This window comes from Cetorhinus maximus, chromosome 7, assembly GCF_964194155.1.
Source record: "Cetorhinus maximus chromosome 7, sCetMax3.hap1.1, whole genome shotgun sequence".
NCBI classification, from domain to species: Eukaryota; Metazoa; Chordata; class Chondrichthyes; order Lamniformes; family Cetorhinidae; genus Cetorhinus; species Cetorhinus maximus.
Genome location: NC_135885.1, coordinates 115,308,443 through 115,326,501, shown reverse-complemented (window position 1 = coordinate 115,326,501; position 18,059 = coordinate 115,308,443). Strand labels below are relative to the sequence as shown.

Below are 18,059 nucleotides of genomic sequence, written 5' to 3'. Positions count from 1 at the left end.
TACCCATGTTGCTATCCTGCCCTGTTGCCTTGCCCTTTCTCTTAACCTTACCACATCTCCCCTCAGGTGACCCCCTCACCCTCACTATTTACCTGAAAGCTTTTTCTATTGCCCTAGTTAAACAGCTGGCCAGAACACTGGTACCAGCATGATTTAGGTGAAGACAATCCAAATGGTACAGCTCCCATTTCCCCCAGTACTGGTGCCAGTGCCCCATGAATTGAAACTCTTTTCCCCCACATCAATCTTTGAGCCACACATTCAACTCTCTAATCTTACTTCTCCTACACCAATTTGCTTGTGGCCTCTGAACATTGCTGCAGGAGTTCCTTAGGGTAGTGTCCTAGGCCCAACCCTGCTCGGTTGCTTCATCAATTATCTTCCTTCCATAATGTGAGAAATGGGGATGATCGCTAATGTTTGCAGTTCTCAGTATGACTTGCAAGTCCTCAGGTAGTGAAGTGGCGCATGCCCAGATGCAACAACTGTTTTACAACATTTAGCCTTGGGCTGATAAATGGCAAGTAACTTGCTTGCTACACATGTGGCAGGCAATGACCGTCAATAACAAGAGAGAATTTGACCACACCCCCTTGAAATTCAACAGCATTACCATTGCTGAATCCTCCACTGTCTACATCCTGGGGTTACCATTGACCTGAAACTTAACTGGGCCAGCCAAATAAATACTGTGTCTACAAGAGCAGGTTAGAGGCTGGGGATTCTGCAGCGTGTAATTCACCTTCTGACATCGCAAAACCTGTCCACCGTCTACAAGGTGCAGCATGATGGAATACTTCTCATTTGCCTGGATGAGTGCAGCTCCAGCAACACTGAAGTAGCTCGACACCATCCTGGACATAGCATCCCATCCACCACCTTAAACATTCAATCTTTCCACCTCTGACGCACAGTGGCAGCAGTGTGTATCATTGCAAAATGCAATTTAGCAACTTGCGAAGGCTCCTTTGATGGCACCTTCCAAACCGGTAACCTCTGTCATCTAGAAGAAAAAGGACAGCAGGCGCATGGGAATATCATCACCAGCAAATTCCCCTCCAAGTCACACATCATCATGACGTGGAGCTATATTGCTGTTCCTTCACTGTTGCTAGATCAGTATCCTGGACCTCCCTCTAACAGGACAGCACTGTGTATGCACCTACACCACCTGGATTGTAGCAGTTCAAAAAGGGGCTCATCACCATCTTCTCAATGGGCAATAAATGCTGTCGTTGCCGACAATGCTCACACTCCATGGAATGGATGAAAAAAAAGTGAGAAGGCCAAAGTTATTGTTTTAGGTCTTCAGTACAAACTCCACTCCCTCGCCATTGACTCCATCCCTCTCTGTGTCAATGGTCTAAGGCCGAACCAGGCTGTTTGCAACCTTGGTGTCAAATCTGTGCTCGAGATGAGCTTTTCACCATATATCTGCACCATCACTGAGACTGCCTATTTCCACTCTGTAACATTGCCTGATTCTATTCCTGCCTCAGCTAACCCGCTGCTGAAAGTCTCATCTGTGCACTTCCTGCCTCTATAATTGACCATTCCAATCTAGTTGTGACTGACCTCTCATCTTCTGCCCTCTGCTGCTCTTATACTAACTCGCACAGAATTCCATTCACCCTTCATCCCTCTGCTCACTGACCTACGTTGGCTCATGGTTAAGCAAAACCTCGATTTTAAAATTCTCACACTTGTTTTCCAATCTCTCCATGGCCTCGCCCTCCCTATCTCTGCAACTTTCTACAGCTCTCCCAGATATCTGTACTCTTCCATTTCTGGTTCCTCGCCTGATTTTAATCAGTCTACCATTCACAGCCATGCTTTGAGCTGCCAAAGCACTAAACTCTGAAATTTCCTCACTAAACACTTCGAACTTTCTGCTTCTCTCAGCTCCTTTAAGATGATTCTTAGAACCCAATCTCTTTGATCAAGTTTTGGTAATCTGCCCTCATATCTCATTATATGGTTCAGTGTCCATTTTGTTTGATAACCCTCCTGTGAATCGCCTTAAGATGTTTTACTACTTTGAAGCACCATATTAAGGCAACTGGTTGTTTTCATCTTGGATAGGAGAAGGAAAATTGCTGCAGAGCCACCAGTGTGGAAGTGTTGGTAGACTCTTACTGATCTTTTTGTTGGGAATTGCTAGCATTTGTTCCTGGAAAATGTGATGACAGGCTGAATATGCTAAATGGTAGATTTAAAGAAAAGCTCTAGCATATTAAAAGTATCCTTCATTTGTTAAGTGCTAAATTACTAAAGCAGTTATCAGCACAGATGTTACTTTCACTGATATGTATACTCCTTTAGAACCCATATTATTTTAGTAGAGATGGTAGCTAGATTTGATATTCTACCATGGTTCCATGGAGAATCTTGTAGATACCACACAAAAGTGTTGAAACTAACCAAGGCTAGTTTTTTATCTTCATTCACTGCAAAAACATTCAAAATTCATTAAAAGATTTCACTCGCTTGAGTGTAATGTTATGAATACCTGGGCAGTGGAAAGAATTTTCAGTTGTCAAAAACCCTGAAGCTCCAACTTTTTACCTAAATTAATTCGATTGTGCCCTTGATTTTGTTTTAAGCAGGGATGTTTATTGTGCATCATTATTTAATCTCCAAAGAACCTCTTTAGTTGGTTAGTTTAAAACTTGCACTCATGTTTGTGTGTAACACTAAACAGGACAAACTCATAAACCGCTAAACGAGGGAGTGATCTGGCAACAGAATGACATCTGTTCAGTAGAAGGGAGAGTTAGGAGAAATTATAATTGAATACAAATTTGAACAGTTTTAGAAACACAAGTTAAAAGTAGACATAAGCAAACCAGTAATATGAGCGAAAAGAAAAATATGATCGATAATTTTGTAAAAAGCCAAGAACTGGAAAGTGATTAGAAACATTGACTTCAGAAGATATGTTATTGGTTAGAGTAGCAAATCCAAAGTAAATGCAAGATGGTGTTGGCTATTTCAGAATCAGTTCAATGAGAATGCAGTAATTTACATTGGGGCCCGGAGAATGTTGTTTATTCATGGGTGATAGCCTCACTTCTGAGACTTTGATGTTATCAATCTCACAGAGGCAAGATAAAGTTGCTTTGTTTCTGAAAGATAATGAACTGAAGTGCGATACATCTACAGCACCAACCTCTCCAAGTTGGCATGAATTGACACTAATTCAGTATGAAGACTTTGACGATGTAATTGGATGAAAACAGAAAATGTTTCATTGCTTTTTCTGGGTATGAAGTGGAAATTGTTTATTTCATTTAAAATTTCCAATGATAGCATCTATCACGTTAATCAGAATACATAACTAATAAATAAAGCATAGAATTAATGATGCTGAATGTCGGATAAGATGAAGTGGAAGTAGCCAGTGGGACTAATTTTTTTTAAAGAAAGGGCAGATGACAGAAATTGAAATGTATTTCATTTTCAAACAGAGATGCCACCAAAAGAATCCATCTTCCATTTACTCTTACTAGAACAAAAATCTATTGTTTTATAGAGCTTGTTAAGAGAAAAATTGTTGATTTGGCATTTCCCTTACCTTCAGGAACTGACTTAACTGGTGTGGGACACACAGCCTTCAAGGACCCACATACCTCAATGAAAATACCAATGCCAAGGAAAATTGCATTTGCATTAGGCATTTAAATGGTGATCCTGTTGTCATTTTACATTCACCACAGTGAAAATGGCTTTTGTTGTGAAAGGCCTGGTAAGTACAAATTTGTGGGCCCCAGGGCTCCAGTTTGGGCCTCCTGACACGGGAGGGGGGAGGGGAAAATCTGGCCTCAATATTTAGAAGTTTCACATCTTTTGAAAAAATTCTTACTGCCACAGTGAATAATCTTGTACTTCCGATTATAACTTTTGTTATATTCCATCTCCCACCTGTTGTCCTCTCACTTAAATTGTCTATGCACGTTTTCAGCCTCTTTGCAGGCTCTTACTTATGAACATGCGAATTAGGAGTAGGAGTAGGCCACTCAGCCCCTCGAGTCCCCTCCGCCATTTGATAAGAGCATGGCTGATCTGATTGTAACCTCAACCCCGCATTCCTGCCTACCCCCGATAACCTCGAACCCCCTTATTAATCAAAAATCTATCTAGCTCTGCCTTAAAAATATTCAAGGACTCTGCTTCCACCGACTTTTGAGGGAGAGAGTTCCAAAGACTCTCTACCCTATGAGAGAAAAAAAACTCATCTGTCTTAAATGAGTGACCCCCTATTTTTAAACATTCACCCCTAGTTCTAGATTCTCCCAAAAGAAGAAACATCCTCTCCACATCTACCCTGGCAAGACCCCTCAGGATCTTAAAGGTTTCAGTTAAGTCACCTCTTACTCTTCTAAATTCCAGTGGATACAAGGCTAACCTGTCCAGCCTTTCCTCATAAGACAACCCGCCCATCCCTGGTATTAATCTAGTAAATCTTCTCTGAACTGCTTCCAATGCATTTACATCTTTCTTTAAATAAGGATACCAGTACAGTACACAATACTCCAGATATGGTCTCACCAGTGCCCTGTACAACTGAAACATAACCTCCTTACTTTTGTAATCAATTCCCCTCACAATAAATGATAACTTTCTATTAGCTTTCCTAATTACTTGCTGTGCCTGCATACTAACCTTTTGTGATTTATGCACTAGGACACCCAAATCCCTTTGAATCTCAGAGCTCTGAAATCTCTCACCATTTAGATAATAAACTTCTTTTTAATTCTTCCTGCCAAAATGAACAATTTCTCATTTGCCCACATTACACTCCCTATGCCAGATCTTTGCCCACTCACTTAACCCATCTTTGCCACTTTGTAACCTCCTTATGTCCTCTTCAAAATTTAATTTTCCACCTATCATGTGTCATCAGCAAATTTATCAAACATCCCTTCATCCAAGTAATTTATATAAATTGTAAAAAGTTGAGGCCCTAGCACTGATCCCTGTGGCACATCACTCATCACATCCTGCCAACCAGAAAGATAAAATATAAAATGAAAATTAAAGCACATGGGATTGGGGGTAGTGTATTGAGATGGATAGAAAACTGGTTGGCAGACAGGAAGCAAAGAGCAGCAATAAACAGGTCTTTTTCCGAATGGCAAGCAGTGACTAATGGGGTACCGCAGGGATCGGTGCTGGGACCCCAGCTATTCACAATATATAATAATGATTTAGATGAGGGAACTATATGTAATATCTCCAAATTTGCAGATGACACAAAGCTGGGTGGGAGGGTGAGCTGTGAGGAGGATGCAGAGATGCTTCAGTGTGATTTGGACAAGCTGAGTGAGTGGGTAAATGCATGGCAGATGCAGTATAATGTGGATAAATGTGAGGTTATCCACTTTGATAGCAAAAACAGGGAGGCAGATTATTATCTGAATGGCTATAAATTGAGAGAGGGGGAATGCACAACAAAACCTGGGTGTCCTCGTACACCAGTCGCTGAAGGTAAGCATGCAGGTGCAGCAGGCGGTAAAGAAGGCAAATGGTATGTTGGCCTTCATAGTGAGAGGATCCGAGTACAGGAGCAGGGATGCCTTGCTGCAATCATACAGGGCCTTGGTGAGACCACGCCTGGAATATTGTTTATAGTTTTTGTCTCCTTATCTGAGGAAGGATGTTCTTGCTATAAAGGGAGTGCAGCAAAGGTTTACCAAACTTATTCCTGGTGTGGCGGGACTGACGTATGAGGAGAGATTGAGTAGGTTAGGATTATATTCGCTGGAGTTCAAAAGAATGTGGGGGGATCTCAGAGGGGGCACAGACTGAGGATATGGGGTAGACCGTTTAGGACTGAGATGAGGAGAAATTTCTTCACCCAGAGAGTGGTGAGCCTGTGGAATTCGCTACCACAGAAAGTAGTTGAGGCCAAAATATTGTATGTTTTCAAGAAGGAGTTAGATATAGCTTTTGGGGCGAAAGTGATCAAAGGATATGGGGATAAAGCGGGAGCAGGCTATTGAGTTGGACGATCAGCCATGATCATAATGAATGGCGGAGCAGGCTCGAAGGGCCAAATGGCCTACTCCTACTCCTATTTTCTATGTTTCCATGTTTCTATATCCATTTATGCCAACTCTTTGCTTCCTGTTAGCTAGCCAATCTTCTATCCATGCCAATATGTTACCCCCCGGCACCGTGAGCTTTTATTTTCCACAATAACCTTTGATGTGACACTGTATCAAATCACAGAATCACAGTGCAGAAGAGGCCCTTTGGCCCATCGAGTCTGCATCGACACGTGAGAAACACCTGACCTACCTACCTAATCCCATTTACCAGCACTTGGCCCATAGCCTTGAATGTTATGACGTGCCGAGTGCTCATCCAGTTACTTTTTAAAGGATGTGAGGCAACCCGCCTTCACCACCCTCCCAGGCAGTGCATTCCAGACCGTCACCACTCTCTGGGTAAAAAGGTTTTTCCTCACATCCCCCCCCTAAACCTCCTGCCCCTCACCTTGAACTTATGCCCCCTTGTGACTGACCCTTCAACTAAGGGGAACAGCTCCTCCCTATCCACCCTGTCCATGCCCCTCTTGTACACCTCGATCAGGTCGCCCCTCAGTCTTCTCTGCTCCAACGAAAACAACCCAAGCCTATCCAACCTCTCTTCATAACTTAAATGTTTCATCCCAGGCAACATCCTGGTGAATCTCCTCTGCACCCCCTCCAGTGCAATCACATCCTTCCTATAATGTGGCGACCAGAACTGCACACAGTACTCCAGCTGTGGCCTCACTAAGGTTCTATACAACTCTTCAACATGATCTCCCTACTTTTGTAATCTATGCCTCGATTGATAAAGGCAAGTGTCCCATATGCCTTTTTCACCACCCCACTAACATGCCCCTCCGCCTTTAGAGATCTATGGACACACACACCAAGGTCCTTTGTTCCTCAGAACTTCCTAGTGTCATGCCGTTCATTGAATACTTCCTTGTCAAATTCCTTCCAAAGTGTATCACCTCACACTTTTCAGGGTTAAATTCCATCTACCACATATCTGCCCATTTGACCATCCCGTCTATATCTTCCTGTAGCCCAAGACACTCAACCTCACTGTTAACCACCCGGCCAATCTTTGTGTCATCCGCAAACTTACTAATCCTACCCCCCACGTAGTCACCTATGTCGTTTATATAAATGACAAATAATAATGCCCCCTGGAAATCTAATCACATCTAAATCAAATAATAATGCCTTCTGGAAATCTAAGTACAGTACATCCATCGGTTCCCCTTTATCCACAGCCCATGTTACTTCCTCAAAGAACTCCCATAAGTTGGTCAAACATGATTTCCCTTTCACAAAACCATGTTGTCTCTGCTTGATTGCCTTTAATTTTTCTAAGTGCTCTGCTATAACATCTTTAATAATAGCTTCAAACAATTTCCCTATGACAGATGTTAGGCTAACTAGCCTGTTGTTCCTTGCTTTCCGTCTCCCCCCCTTTTTGAACAAAGGAGTTACATTTGCTATTTTCCAATCTAATGGAGCCTTCCCTGAATCTAGAGAATTTTGGAAAATTAAAACCAATGCATCAACTATCTCACTAGCCACTTCTTTCAAGACCTTACGGTGAAGTCCATCCGGACCTGGGGATTTGTCAGCCCGCAGCCCCAATATTTTGCTCAATACCACCTCCCTGGTGATTAAAATTTCCCCGTGTTCTCCCCTCCCTTCCATTTCCGGATTTACAGCTACTTCTGGGACGTTACTTGTGTCCTCTACAGTGAAGGTGGAAGCAAAATACCTATTTAATTCATCTGCCATTTCCCTACTTTCCATTATCAGTTCCCAGACGCGCACTCTATAGGACCAATGCTCACTTTATTACCTCTTATTTAAATATCTATAGAAACTCTTGCCATCCATCTTTGTGTTACTAGCTAGCTTTCTCTTGTACACTAATTTTTCTCTCCTTGTTAATCTTTTTGTCATTATTTGCTGTTCTTTATATTATTTCCAATCTTCTGACCTGCCAGCCGTCTTTGCATAATTATATGCTTTTTCTTTAAGTTTGAAACTGTCTTTAACATTTTTAGTTAACCACCAATGGTGGGTTATACCCTTGGAATTTTTCATTCTCATTGGAATGTATACATTTTGTGTATTCTGAAATATCCCTTTAAATGTCTGCTACTGAACCTCTATTGACCTATTTCTTAACTTCATTTGTCAGTTCACTTTAACTAGCTCTGCTTTCATGCCCTCATAATTGCACTTATTTAAGTTTAAAATACTAGTCTTGGATGCACTCATTTCTCCCGCAAAAAGAATGTAAAATTCAATCATATTGTGATCACTGCTCCTATGGGTGCCTTCATATGAGGTTATTAATTAATCCTATCTCGTTGCTCAATACCAGGTCTAGTATAGACTGCTCTTTGGATGGCTGCAGAACGTGCTGTTCTAAGAAACTATCCCAAAAAATATTCTATGAACTCCTCATCTACGCTACCTTTGTCCATCTAATTTTTCCAGTCTATATATAGATGACAATGCCCCATGATTATTGCTGTACCTTCCTGACAAGCTCTTCCTTTATACTCTGTCCTACTATGCAGTTACAATTAGGGGGCCTATACACCACTCCCACACGTGACTTCTTGCCTTTATCATTTCTCATCTCAACCCAAACCGCTTCTACATCCTGGTTTCCTGAACTTAGGTCATCCCTCTCTGACGGGTTAATACCATCATCAATTAACAGAGCCACCCCTCCACCTTTTCCTAACTTCCTGTCCTTTCTAAATGTCACATCCCCTTCAATATTCAGTCCCAATCTATGTCATCCTGTAGTCATGTCTCTGTAATGGTTATCAGATTCTACTTATTTGTTTCTATTTGCGCTGTCAGTTCATCTGTTCTGTTTCGAATGCTACGTGCATTTAGATACAGATGCTTTAGCTTTGTCCTTTTTTATTTCAGTAGTGTCTAGCCTTATCTGTTGATTTTATTGCAGAAAATAAAGGCTCATGGTGTAGGGAGTAACATTGGCATGGTTAGAAGATAGGCTAGCTAACAGGAAGCAGAGAGTGGGCAAAAATGCGTATCTTTCTGGTTGGCAGGATGTGACGAGTGGTGTGCCACAGGGATCAGTGCTGGGGTCTCAACTTTTTACAAATTATATAAATGACTTGGACGAAGGGACATAAGGGAAGGTTGATAAATTTGCTGATGACACAAAAATTGGTAGGAAAGTTAAATTGTCAAGAGGGCGTAAGGAGGCTGCAAAGTGATATAGATAGGTTAAGTGAGTGGGCAAAGATCTGGCAAAGGGAGTATAATGTGGGCAAATGTGAAATTGTTCATTTTGGCAGGAAGAATTAAAAAAAAACTTATTTTCTAAATAGAGAGATTGCAGAACTCTGAGATTCAGAGGAATCTGGGTGCCCTAGTGCATGAAGTACAAAAAGTTAGTATGCAGGTACAGCAAGTAATTAGGAAAGCTAATAGAAAGTTATCATTTATTGTGAGGGGAATTGATTACAAAAGTAGGGAGGTTATGTTTCAGTTGTACAGGGCACTGGTGAGACCACATCTGGAGTATTGTGTACTGTACTGATATCCTTATTTAAAGACAGATGTAAACGTTAGAAGCAGCTCAGAGAAGGTTTACTAGACTAATACCAGGAATGGGCAGGTTGTCTTATAAGAAAGAGCTGGACAGGTTAGGCTTGTATCTACTGGAATATAGAAGAGTAAGAGGTGACTTAACTGAAACCTTTAAAATCCTGAGGGGTCTTGCCAGGGTGGATGTGGAGAGGATCTTGTTGGAGAATCTAGAATTAGGGGTTACTGTTGAAAAATAAGGGGCTACTCACTGAAGACATAGATGAGGAGAAAATTTTTCTCTCAGTGGGTTGAAAGTCTTTGGAACTCTCTTCCTCAAAAGGCGGTGGAAGCAGAGTCTTTGAATAATTTTAAGGCAGAGCTAGATAGATTCTTGACTAACAAGGGGATGAAAGGTTATCGGGGATAGACAGGAATGTGGGTTGAGGTTACATTCAGATCAGCCATGATCTTATTGAATGGTGGAGCAGGCTCGAGGGGCCAAGTGGCCTACTCCTGCTCCTAATTCGTATGTTCGTATGTTTGTATGATTAACTCTTAGATTTGTATGTTTGTATGATTTACTCTTAGATTTACTGTTAGATCTTTGTCCTTTCCTGTCACGGTCTGTTTATCATTTCTCTCTTGCCTTGATTGGCTTGTAACAAGCATAACTATCTTTCTTTGTGCTAGTTATGACTCTAGCCAGTGAAGAGCTTTCCCTTGATTCCCACTGACTTCAGTTTTGCAAGGAATCCATGGTGCCCAACTCCTATCAAATGTTGCTTTGGAGTCAAGAGTAATCACTCTTGCTTCAGTTCTGGAAGTCAGCTCTTTTGTCCATGTTTGGACCAAGGCTATGGAGGTCTTGAGCTGAATGGTCCTCGTGGAAATGTAGGAACACACATAGGAACATACATAGGACTTAGAAGCAAGAATTGGCCATTCAGCCCTTTGAGCCTGGTCCACTATTCCATAAGATCATGGCTGATCTGGCTATGGTCTCAGTTCCACTTTCCTGTCCTCACCGCATAACCCTTGAACCCCTTGTCTAGCAAAAATCTATCTAACTCAACCTTGAATAAATTTAGAGACTTCACTACCTTCTAGGGAAGAGATTTCCACACTCTAATAACCCTCTGAGAGAAAAGAATTATCTGCACCTCTGTCTTAAAAAGGAGACCTCTTGTTCTTAAGCATCGTGCCCGAGTTCTAGCTTCCCCCACAAGAGGAAACATTCTTCCGGTATCCACCCTATCCAGTACCCCCAGGACCTTATATGTTTCAATAAGATCACGTCTCATTCTTCTGAATGGGTATAGGTCTAACCTGTTCAACTTCTCTTCATAAGATAAGCCCTTCATCCCAGGAATAAGTCAAGTGAACCTTCTCTGAACTGCTTCTCGAGCAATTATGCCTTTTTTTCAAATAAGGAGACCAAAACTGTACAGGGTCTCACCAAGGCCCTGTACAGCTGCAGTAAAACTTCCCTACTTTTATATTCCTCTTGCAGTAAATGCCAACATTCCATTCGTCTTCCTAATCACTTGGATCCAAAACTGAACATAGGTGAGAAAGTTCTTTCCTTTGCTGATGATTGAGAAGGCCATTGGTAATTTTTTTTTAGGCCAACATTTATTGCCCATCCCTAATTACCAGAGGGCATTTTTTAAGAACCAACCACATTGCTGTGGGTCTGGAGTCACAGCATATTTCCTTCCCTAAAGGACATTAGTGAACCAGATGGGTTTTTAACAACAATTGATTCGTGGCCATCATCAGATTTTTATTGAATTCAAATTCGCCATCTGCTGTGGTGGGATTTGAATCCAGGTCCCCAGAGCATTACCCTGGGTCTCTAGAATACCAGTCCAGTGACAATACCACTACGCCACTGCCTCCCCATAGATTTGTGGGTGGGACATGCTTGGGCAATTTTACACTTTGTCAGGTCGTCACGTGTTGAGTGTTGTAAGTCTACTGGAGCAACTTGACAAGAGGTGTGACAAGTTCTGAAACACCGAACTTCTACAACCAGGATGTTGTTGACCCATAGCCTTTGCTGTATTCAATCTCTTTCTTGGTACCACATAGAGTGAATCAAATTAGCTGAAAACTGGTTCTGTAATGGTGGAACCTCAGGAGAAGGCCGAGATAAATTATCAACTCAGTACATTTAGCTGAAGTTGGTTGCGAAAGCTTCAGCCTTCCTTATTGCAATGGAGTGCTGCCTCCACCATCATTGAGATGGGAATATGCCTGGATCTTTCTCCTGCTGTTCGTTGTTTAATTGTTTAATTCTGCAGGACTGCAGAACTTTGGCCTAATCTGTTGGTTGTGGAATTACTTTGCTTTGTCTTTTGGATCCTGCTTTCCCTGTTTAATATGCTTGTTGCTCTGTGTTAAAACTTTACCTGGTTGGAATCTTAGTTTCAGCTATACCTGGTGTTATTCCTGGCATGCGCTTTACCACTTATCATTAAACGATTGTTAGTTGCATGGCTGGATGATAATGGTAGAGTGAGGGCTATACCAGGCCATGAGGTTATGGATTGTGGTAGAATACAATTCTGCTGTTGCTGATGGCTCACAGAGCCTCTCGGATGCCCAGTTTTGAGCTACTTGATCAGTGCTTAATCCATGCCATTCAGCAAAATGGTAGTGGCACACAACACGATGGAGGCTCTGCTCTGTGTGAAGACAGGACTTTGTCGCCCTCAGGACTGTACAATGATCACTGCCATCAGTACTGTCATGGACAGATGCAGCTCCGACATGTAGATTGGTGAGGATGTGGTCAAGTAGGTTTTTCTGTCTGGCCACCTGCTGTAAACCCAGTCTGGCCACAATGTTCTTTTGGGCTCGGTCAGTGGTTGTACTACTGAGCCACGCTTAATGTTGACATTGAAGTCCCTGACAGAGAGTACAGTCTGTGCCTTTGCTACCCTCAGTGCTTCTTTCAACTCGTGTTTAGGAGTACTGATTCATAAGTTGAAGGAGGCAGTAGCAGGTAATCAGCAGGGGATTCCTTGCTTGTCTTTCAGCAAATGCCATGAGATTTAATGTCATCCGGAGTCAAATTTGAGGGCTCCCAGGGCTAACACTTCCCAACTGAATACCACTGTACAGCGATCTTTGATGGGGATGTTCTACCACAGGGATGGTGATAGAGGAGTCTGAGATGTTGGCTAATAGTCATACTCACACAATTGTATCGAGGTCAGGCTGGTGCTTGATTGCTCAAGGAAGCTCTCCACCTTTAGCACATGTCTGCAGGTGCTAATGACAAGAACTTGGCAGGGTCAGCTGGGCTGGATGTGCCTTTGCCATATTCATATCTGATTTTTAAGTTGAAGCCGAGGTGTACGAGAAGTTTTACTCCTATTCTTATCCTTCTTTGTAGTGATTTGTATGATGTAGTTTGTGTAAGGGTGCCAGGTTTCATTTGCTAAAGAACATTTAGGTTTTTATGACAATTCAATGGCTTCATTGTCACCATTATTTATGCTTCAAATTCACAAAGAGCCATAGTGGGATTCGGACTCTCAACTCTGGATTGTTAGTCCAGATCTCCGAATTATTCATGCAATAATATAATAGCTTTCATAATTTCATGAGCTTTCAAGGTCTTTGTACTTAACTATAACAGTATGCCATTATATGATGAATTGTAAGCAGGTAGCTGAAATAAATCAAGAATAAGAAGATCTTAGAGTTACAGAGGAAAAATAAATCATAATGAAAAATGAAATGTAAATTTTATTATTTTGGTTTTGCTTTCTCTAAGTGGAGTAGTTTTTCATTTTTGCAATAAGGTTATGAGTTCAAGGACCCCTTTCAGGACTTGAGCACAAAATGTAGGTTGATACAAAAACAAAAATTGCTGGAAAAACTCAGCAGGTCTTACAGCATCTGTGGAGAGGGAGACAGAGTTAACGTTTCGAGTCCGTATGACTCTTCATCAGAACTAAAGAGAAATAGAAATATGGTGAAATATAAGCTGTTTAAGAGGGGTTGGACAAGTGAAGCTGGATAGAGGGCCAGCGATAGGTGGGGGCAAAGGAGAGATTGCCAAAGATGTCATAAGCAAAAGGTCAAAGGGGTGTTGACGGTAGTGATATTAGCTAAAGGATGTGCTAAGGTGACATTAAGGGCAGAAAGCAGGATGAGCAAGTGACAGATAGCCCTAGTGGGGGTGGGGGGGAGGGGTCCGAAATAGGCTAAAAGGTGGAGATAAAACAATGGATGAAAATACATTTAAAAAATAATAATAGAAAAAGGTGGGAAAAGGAAAATATGTATATAAAAATATATTTAATAATTATTAGAAAATAGTGGTGAGGATGGAGGAGGGAGTTCATGATCTGAAGTTGTTGAACTCAATTTTAAGTCTGGAAGGCTGTAAACTGCCTAATCGGAAGATGAGGTGCTGTTCCTCCAGTTTGTGTTGAGCTTCACTGGAACATTGCAGCAGGCCAAGGACGGACATGTGGGCATGAGAGCAGAGTGGTGTGTTGAAATGGCAAGTGACAGGAAGGTCTGGGTCATGCTTGCAGACAGACCGAAGTTGTTCCGTAAAGCGGTCACCCAGCCTGCGTTTGGTATCTCCAATATAGAGGAGACCGCATTGGGAGCAGCAAATGCAGTAGACTAAATTGAGGGAAGTGCAAGTGAATTGCTGCTTCACTTGAAAGGAGTGTTTGGGCCCTTGGACAGTGAGGAGGGGGGAAGTAAAGGGGCAGGTGTTGCACCTTCTGCGGTTGCATGGGAAGGTGCCGTGGGAAGGGGTTGAGGTGTAGGGGGTGGTGATGGAAGAGTGGACCACGGTGTCCCGGAGGGATCGGTCCCTACGGAATGCCAATAGTGGGGGGTGAAGGGAAGATGTGTTTGGTGGTGGCATCATGCTGGAGTTGGTAGAAATGGCGGAGGATGATCCTTTGAATGCGGAGGCTGGTGGGGTGATAAGTGAGGACGAGGACCCTATCATGGTTTTGGGAGGGAGAGGAAGGAGTGAGGGCAGATGCGCGGGAGATGGGTCGGACTCGGTTGAAGGCCCTGTCAACCACTGTGGGTGGAAAACCTCGGTTAAGGAAGAAGGAAGACATGTCAGAAGAACCGTTTTGGGAAGTGGCATCATCAGAACAGATGCGACTGAAGTGAAGGAACTGAGAGAATGGGATGGAGTCCTTACAGGAAGCAGGGTGTGAGGAGCTGTAGTTAAGGTAGGTGTGGGAGTCAGTGGGCTTTTAATGGATATTGGTGGATAGTCTATCACCAGAATTTGAGACAGAGAGATCAAGGAAGGGAAGGGAAGTATCAGTGATGGGCCACGTGAAAGCGATGGAGGGGTGGAAATTGGAAGCAAAATTAATAAATTTTTCCAGACGAGAGCATGAAGCGGCATCAAAGCAGTCATCGATGTGCTGGAGAAAGAGTTGTGGGAGCGGGCCTGAGTAGGACTGGAACAAGAAATGTTCTACATACCTCATAAAGAGACAGGCATAACTGGGGCCCATGCGGGTGCCCATAGCCACACCTTTTATTTGGAGGAAGTGAGACGAGTTTAAGGAGAAATTGTTCAGTGAGAGAACAAGTTCAGCCAGACGCAGGAGAGTGGTGGTGGATAGCGATTGTTCGGGCTTCTGTTCAAGGAAGAAGCGGAGAGCCCTCAGATCATCCTGGTGGGGGATGGAGATGTAGAGGGATTGGACGTCCATGGTGAAGAGGAGGCAGTTGAGGCCAGGGAACTGGAAATTGTTGATATGATGTAGGGCGTCAGAGGAATTGAGGATGTAGGTGGGATGAGACTGGACATGGGAGAGAGAATGGAGAATGTAGGTTGATGCTTCAGTTATGGTACTGAAAGAATGCCACAATGTCCGAGGTGCTGTCCTTTTGCACAACATTATGCTGAGTCCCCTGTTCAGGTAGGCATCCATGTCTCAACCATTAGCTCTCCCAAAGCAGAATTACGGGTTGTCCATCTCAATGCTTCATGTGGGATCTTAATTTGCATAGATTGGATGCCGTGTGTGCATATAGCAATTGAGTGCTCTTCAGCAAACAATTAAGGGGCTGAGAAATGCTGTGTCCTGAGGATGTAAAAGGTGCCAAATAAATGAAAGTTCCTTCAACCTTTATTAGTATCTGAGCTACACATCAATAGAGTCTATACCTGACATGAAAAATTTGATTTGTCAAATAATTTGAATTTGTCAATGTAAAGAACATGGGAATTTAGGAATTTACTCCTAAAATCACTTATCAGATAATCTAAACTAAGTAACTTTGAATCAAATGTGCAAGAAAACTGCATTTATTCTTAAAACATTTTCTTTCAGGTTCCGATCTTCAGGTGTGCTCATCAAAGGATCCAACATGCTGCACAAGAAAAATGGAGGAGCGATACCAAGCTGCAGCTCGTCAAGACATTCAAAATTTACTTCAAACATCCAGCTCAACACTGAAATTTTTAATTTCACGCAATGCAGCTGCTTTTCAAGGTAATCTGTGATCTGACCAAATTAAGTACCATTAGTTTTTTTTTGTTATTTTGTCCTTTTTTGTTTCTTCTTTTAACATCGAGTAGCACAACGGTATATCCAGGCAGACATAGCTAATCCAGAATGATAAATCTCAACGTTCATTCTGCTGATTTCTGGAAGTACAGAGAAATGTTGAGAAATAATCAGAGACATATTTCCTACAGAAAATTCAGGCTTCAGAAATCCTGGCTCAATTAACAAGGGAGAACTTTGTGTTTATACGTTTGTGGACAAGAAAAAGTGGTGTATTAAGCTTTACTTAGGTATTCTATGCAGACTTTCTGCAATGATGAAGAATGTTGAAGTCTAATTTGCCGCAAGTAGGTCTGGTTTAATTCTCGCAAGGCTTGTGCTACTCCATCAGTTATGATTGTTTAGAAACTTAATAATTGAGTCAGATCTCTTCAGTGTTGAGGGTGAGCTCTGGCTTGGAGAAGCCCATTGGGCTTCTCACTAAACAGAAGGATATCAAAATTAGTCCTCGATATGATGCAAAGTCACACAGTCAGGTGGTGATGTTTCTCTTTGGCCAGCTGAACAGGGCCACAGTACACTGCCACTCTGATAATGGAATTTGTAGAATATTGAAGTTGTCCTGGTGACAATTTCCTAACCATTTTAAAATATCAATGGCCTGAATTTTGTGGTAGGAATGATGATGAAACTGTCAGCATTCACCATCACTGTGCTTCTCTATAGGATGCACTGTTGAGGTCTCTGCAGATTGCAATCAGATAAAAATCATTGAACTGCCAAGAACTTGCCCTTTTACAGTCTCGTTGTAAAATCTCTTGAAAGATTATGCCTTGTTGAATGAGGCGTAACTGGGTTTTTAATGGTGTACCAGGTTTATAATTACTGCAGGAAAAATCTCTCTGGCCTGAAAAGCTGCTTTTATACATGTGAAATATGAAATATCTTCATTATAAAAAAGACACATTTTTAATTCTTTGGATGCTTTCTTCGGCATTAATGGTGAGCACCATTGCTTCGCTGCTGACTGCAAAATCCAATGAGGTGCTTTTGACTTCTGCTTAGGCAAAGTTCGTGGAAGTACTATGTGATTGGAAGTGCCAGTGCCCCTCTGAGCTCTGAGATCTACAGCCATGATGGCAATAGCCTGAGCCTGCATGGCAGCAAGCATGGATCTCATAACTTGTGTCTGAGCTTCCATTGCAGCACTGAGATGTTTGGTAGGTTCTGCCAGTGCTGTGGCGGAAGCTGAGACAATGTCCACAAAGTTGTGCATCACAGCTGGGTCTGCTGGTGCTGTCATGGAGTTGGGCACCACTTCCGCAATGGAAAGGATTAGCTCAGAGCCCTGAGCAATGGCCTCTGTCATGTTGAAGCCAGATTCCTCCATGCTGCTCGATAGTGACAGAGGCTGTCTGGAAGGCCTGCTAATGCATTAAGTATCTAATTGTGTATTGCCACTAATGTTCTGTATGCCACTCCATTAACATTCTCATCTGAGTCTGCTGTGACGGAACTAGTCTGTGACCTTTTGCTATGGTGAATAACTATCTGGCTGCAGTGTAACTGTGCCAGGTGACTCACCACATGCCAGACTTTACTCCATATTCGCCTTTAAGATATGTAAAGTGCTAATATCTGAGCTGGTGACTGCAATGTGACTATGCTTTTGCATCACTGGTGTGGGGTTGCTCTTTCTCTTTCTTCTTGGTGTGCTTCGGCTGGGCAGGTGGCAGTTCTTGGCTGAAAATCAGAAGGGGAGGATTGGAGTGAGGTGTTGGTGTGCAAGCAAGAAGTCTGTGGTCACACCATATTCACTTTGCACTGATGCAGATAGCAGGATGAGGGTGAGGTGAGTTTGAGAATGGCCATAAGGCAATAACATATCATCATGAAACATCTTTGTGACGGTTGATGGTATGGGCTCTGTTGCATCTGGACCCAT

The 18,059-nt window shown here is 42.4% G+C and overlaps 1 protein-coding gene across 2 annotated transcripts in view; it reads left to right on the top strand.

Annotated features, from left to right (window-relative positions):
• Positions 1-18,059, top strand: part of LOC144682992 (glypican-5-like) — a 1,265,567-nt gene that overhangs the window by 15,836 nt on the left and 1,231,672 nt on the right. For both annotated transcript variants that reach the window (XM_078545931.1, XM_078545930.1), the window contains exon 2: positions 15,938-16,099. In XM_078545931.1, coding sequence (XP_078402057.1) covers positions 15,938-16,099 — 162 coding nt within the window. The remainder of the gene's footprint in view (positions 1-15,937; positions 16,100-18,059) is intronic.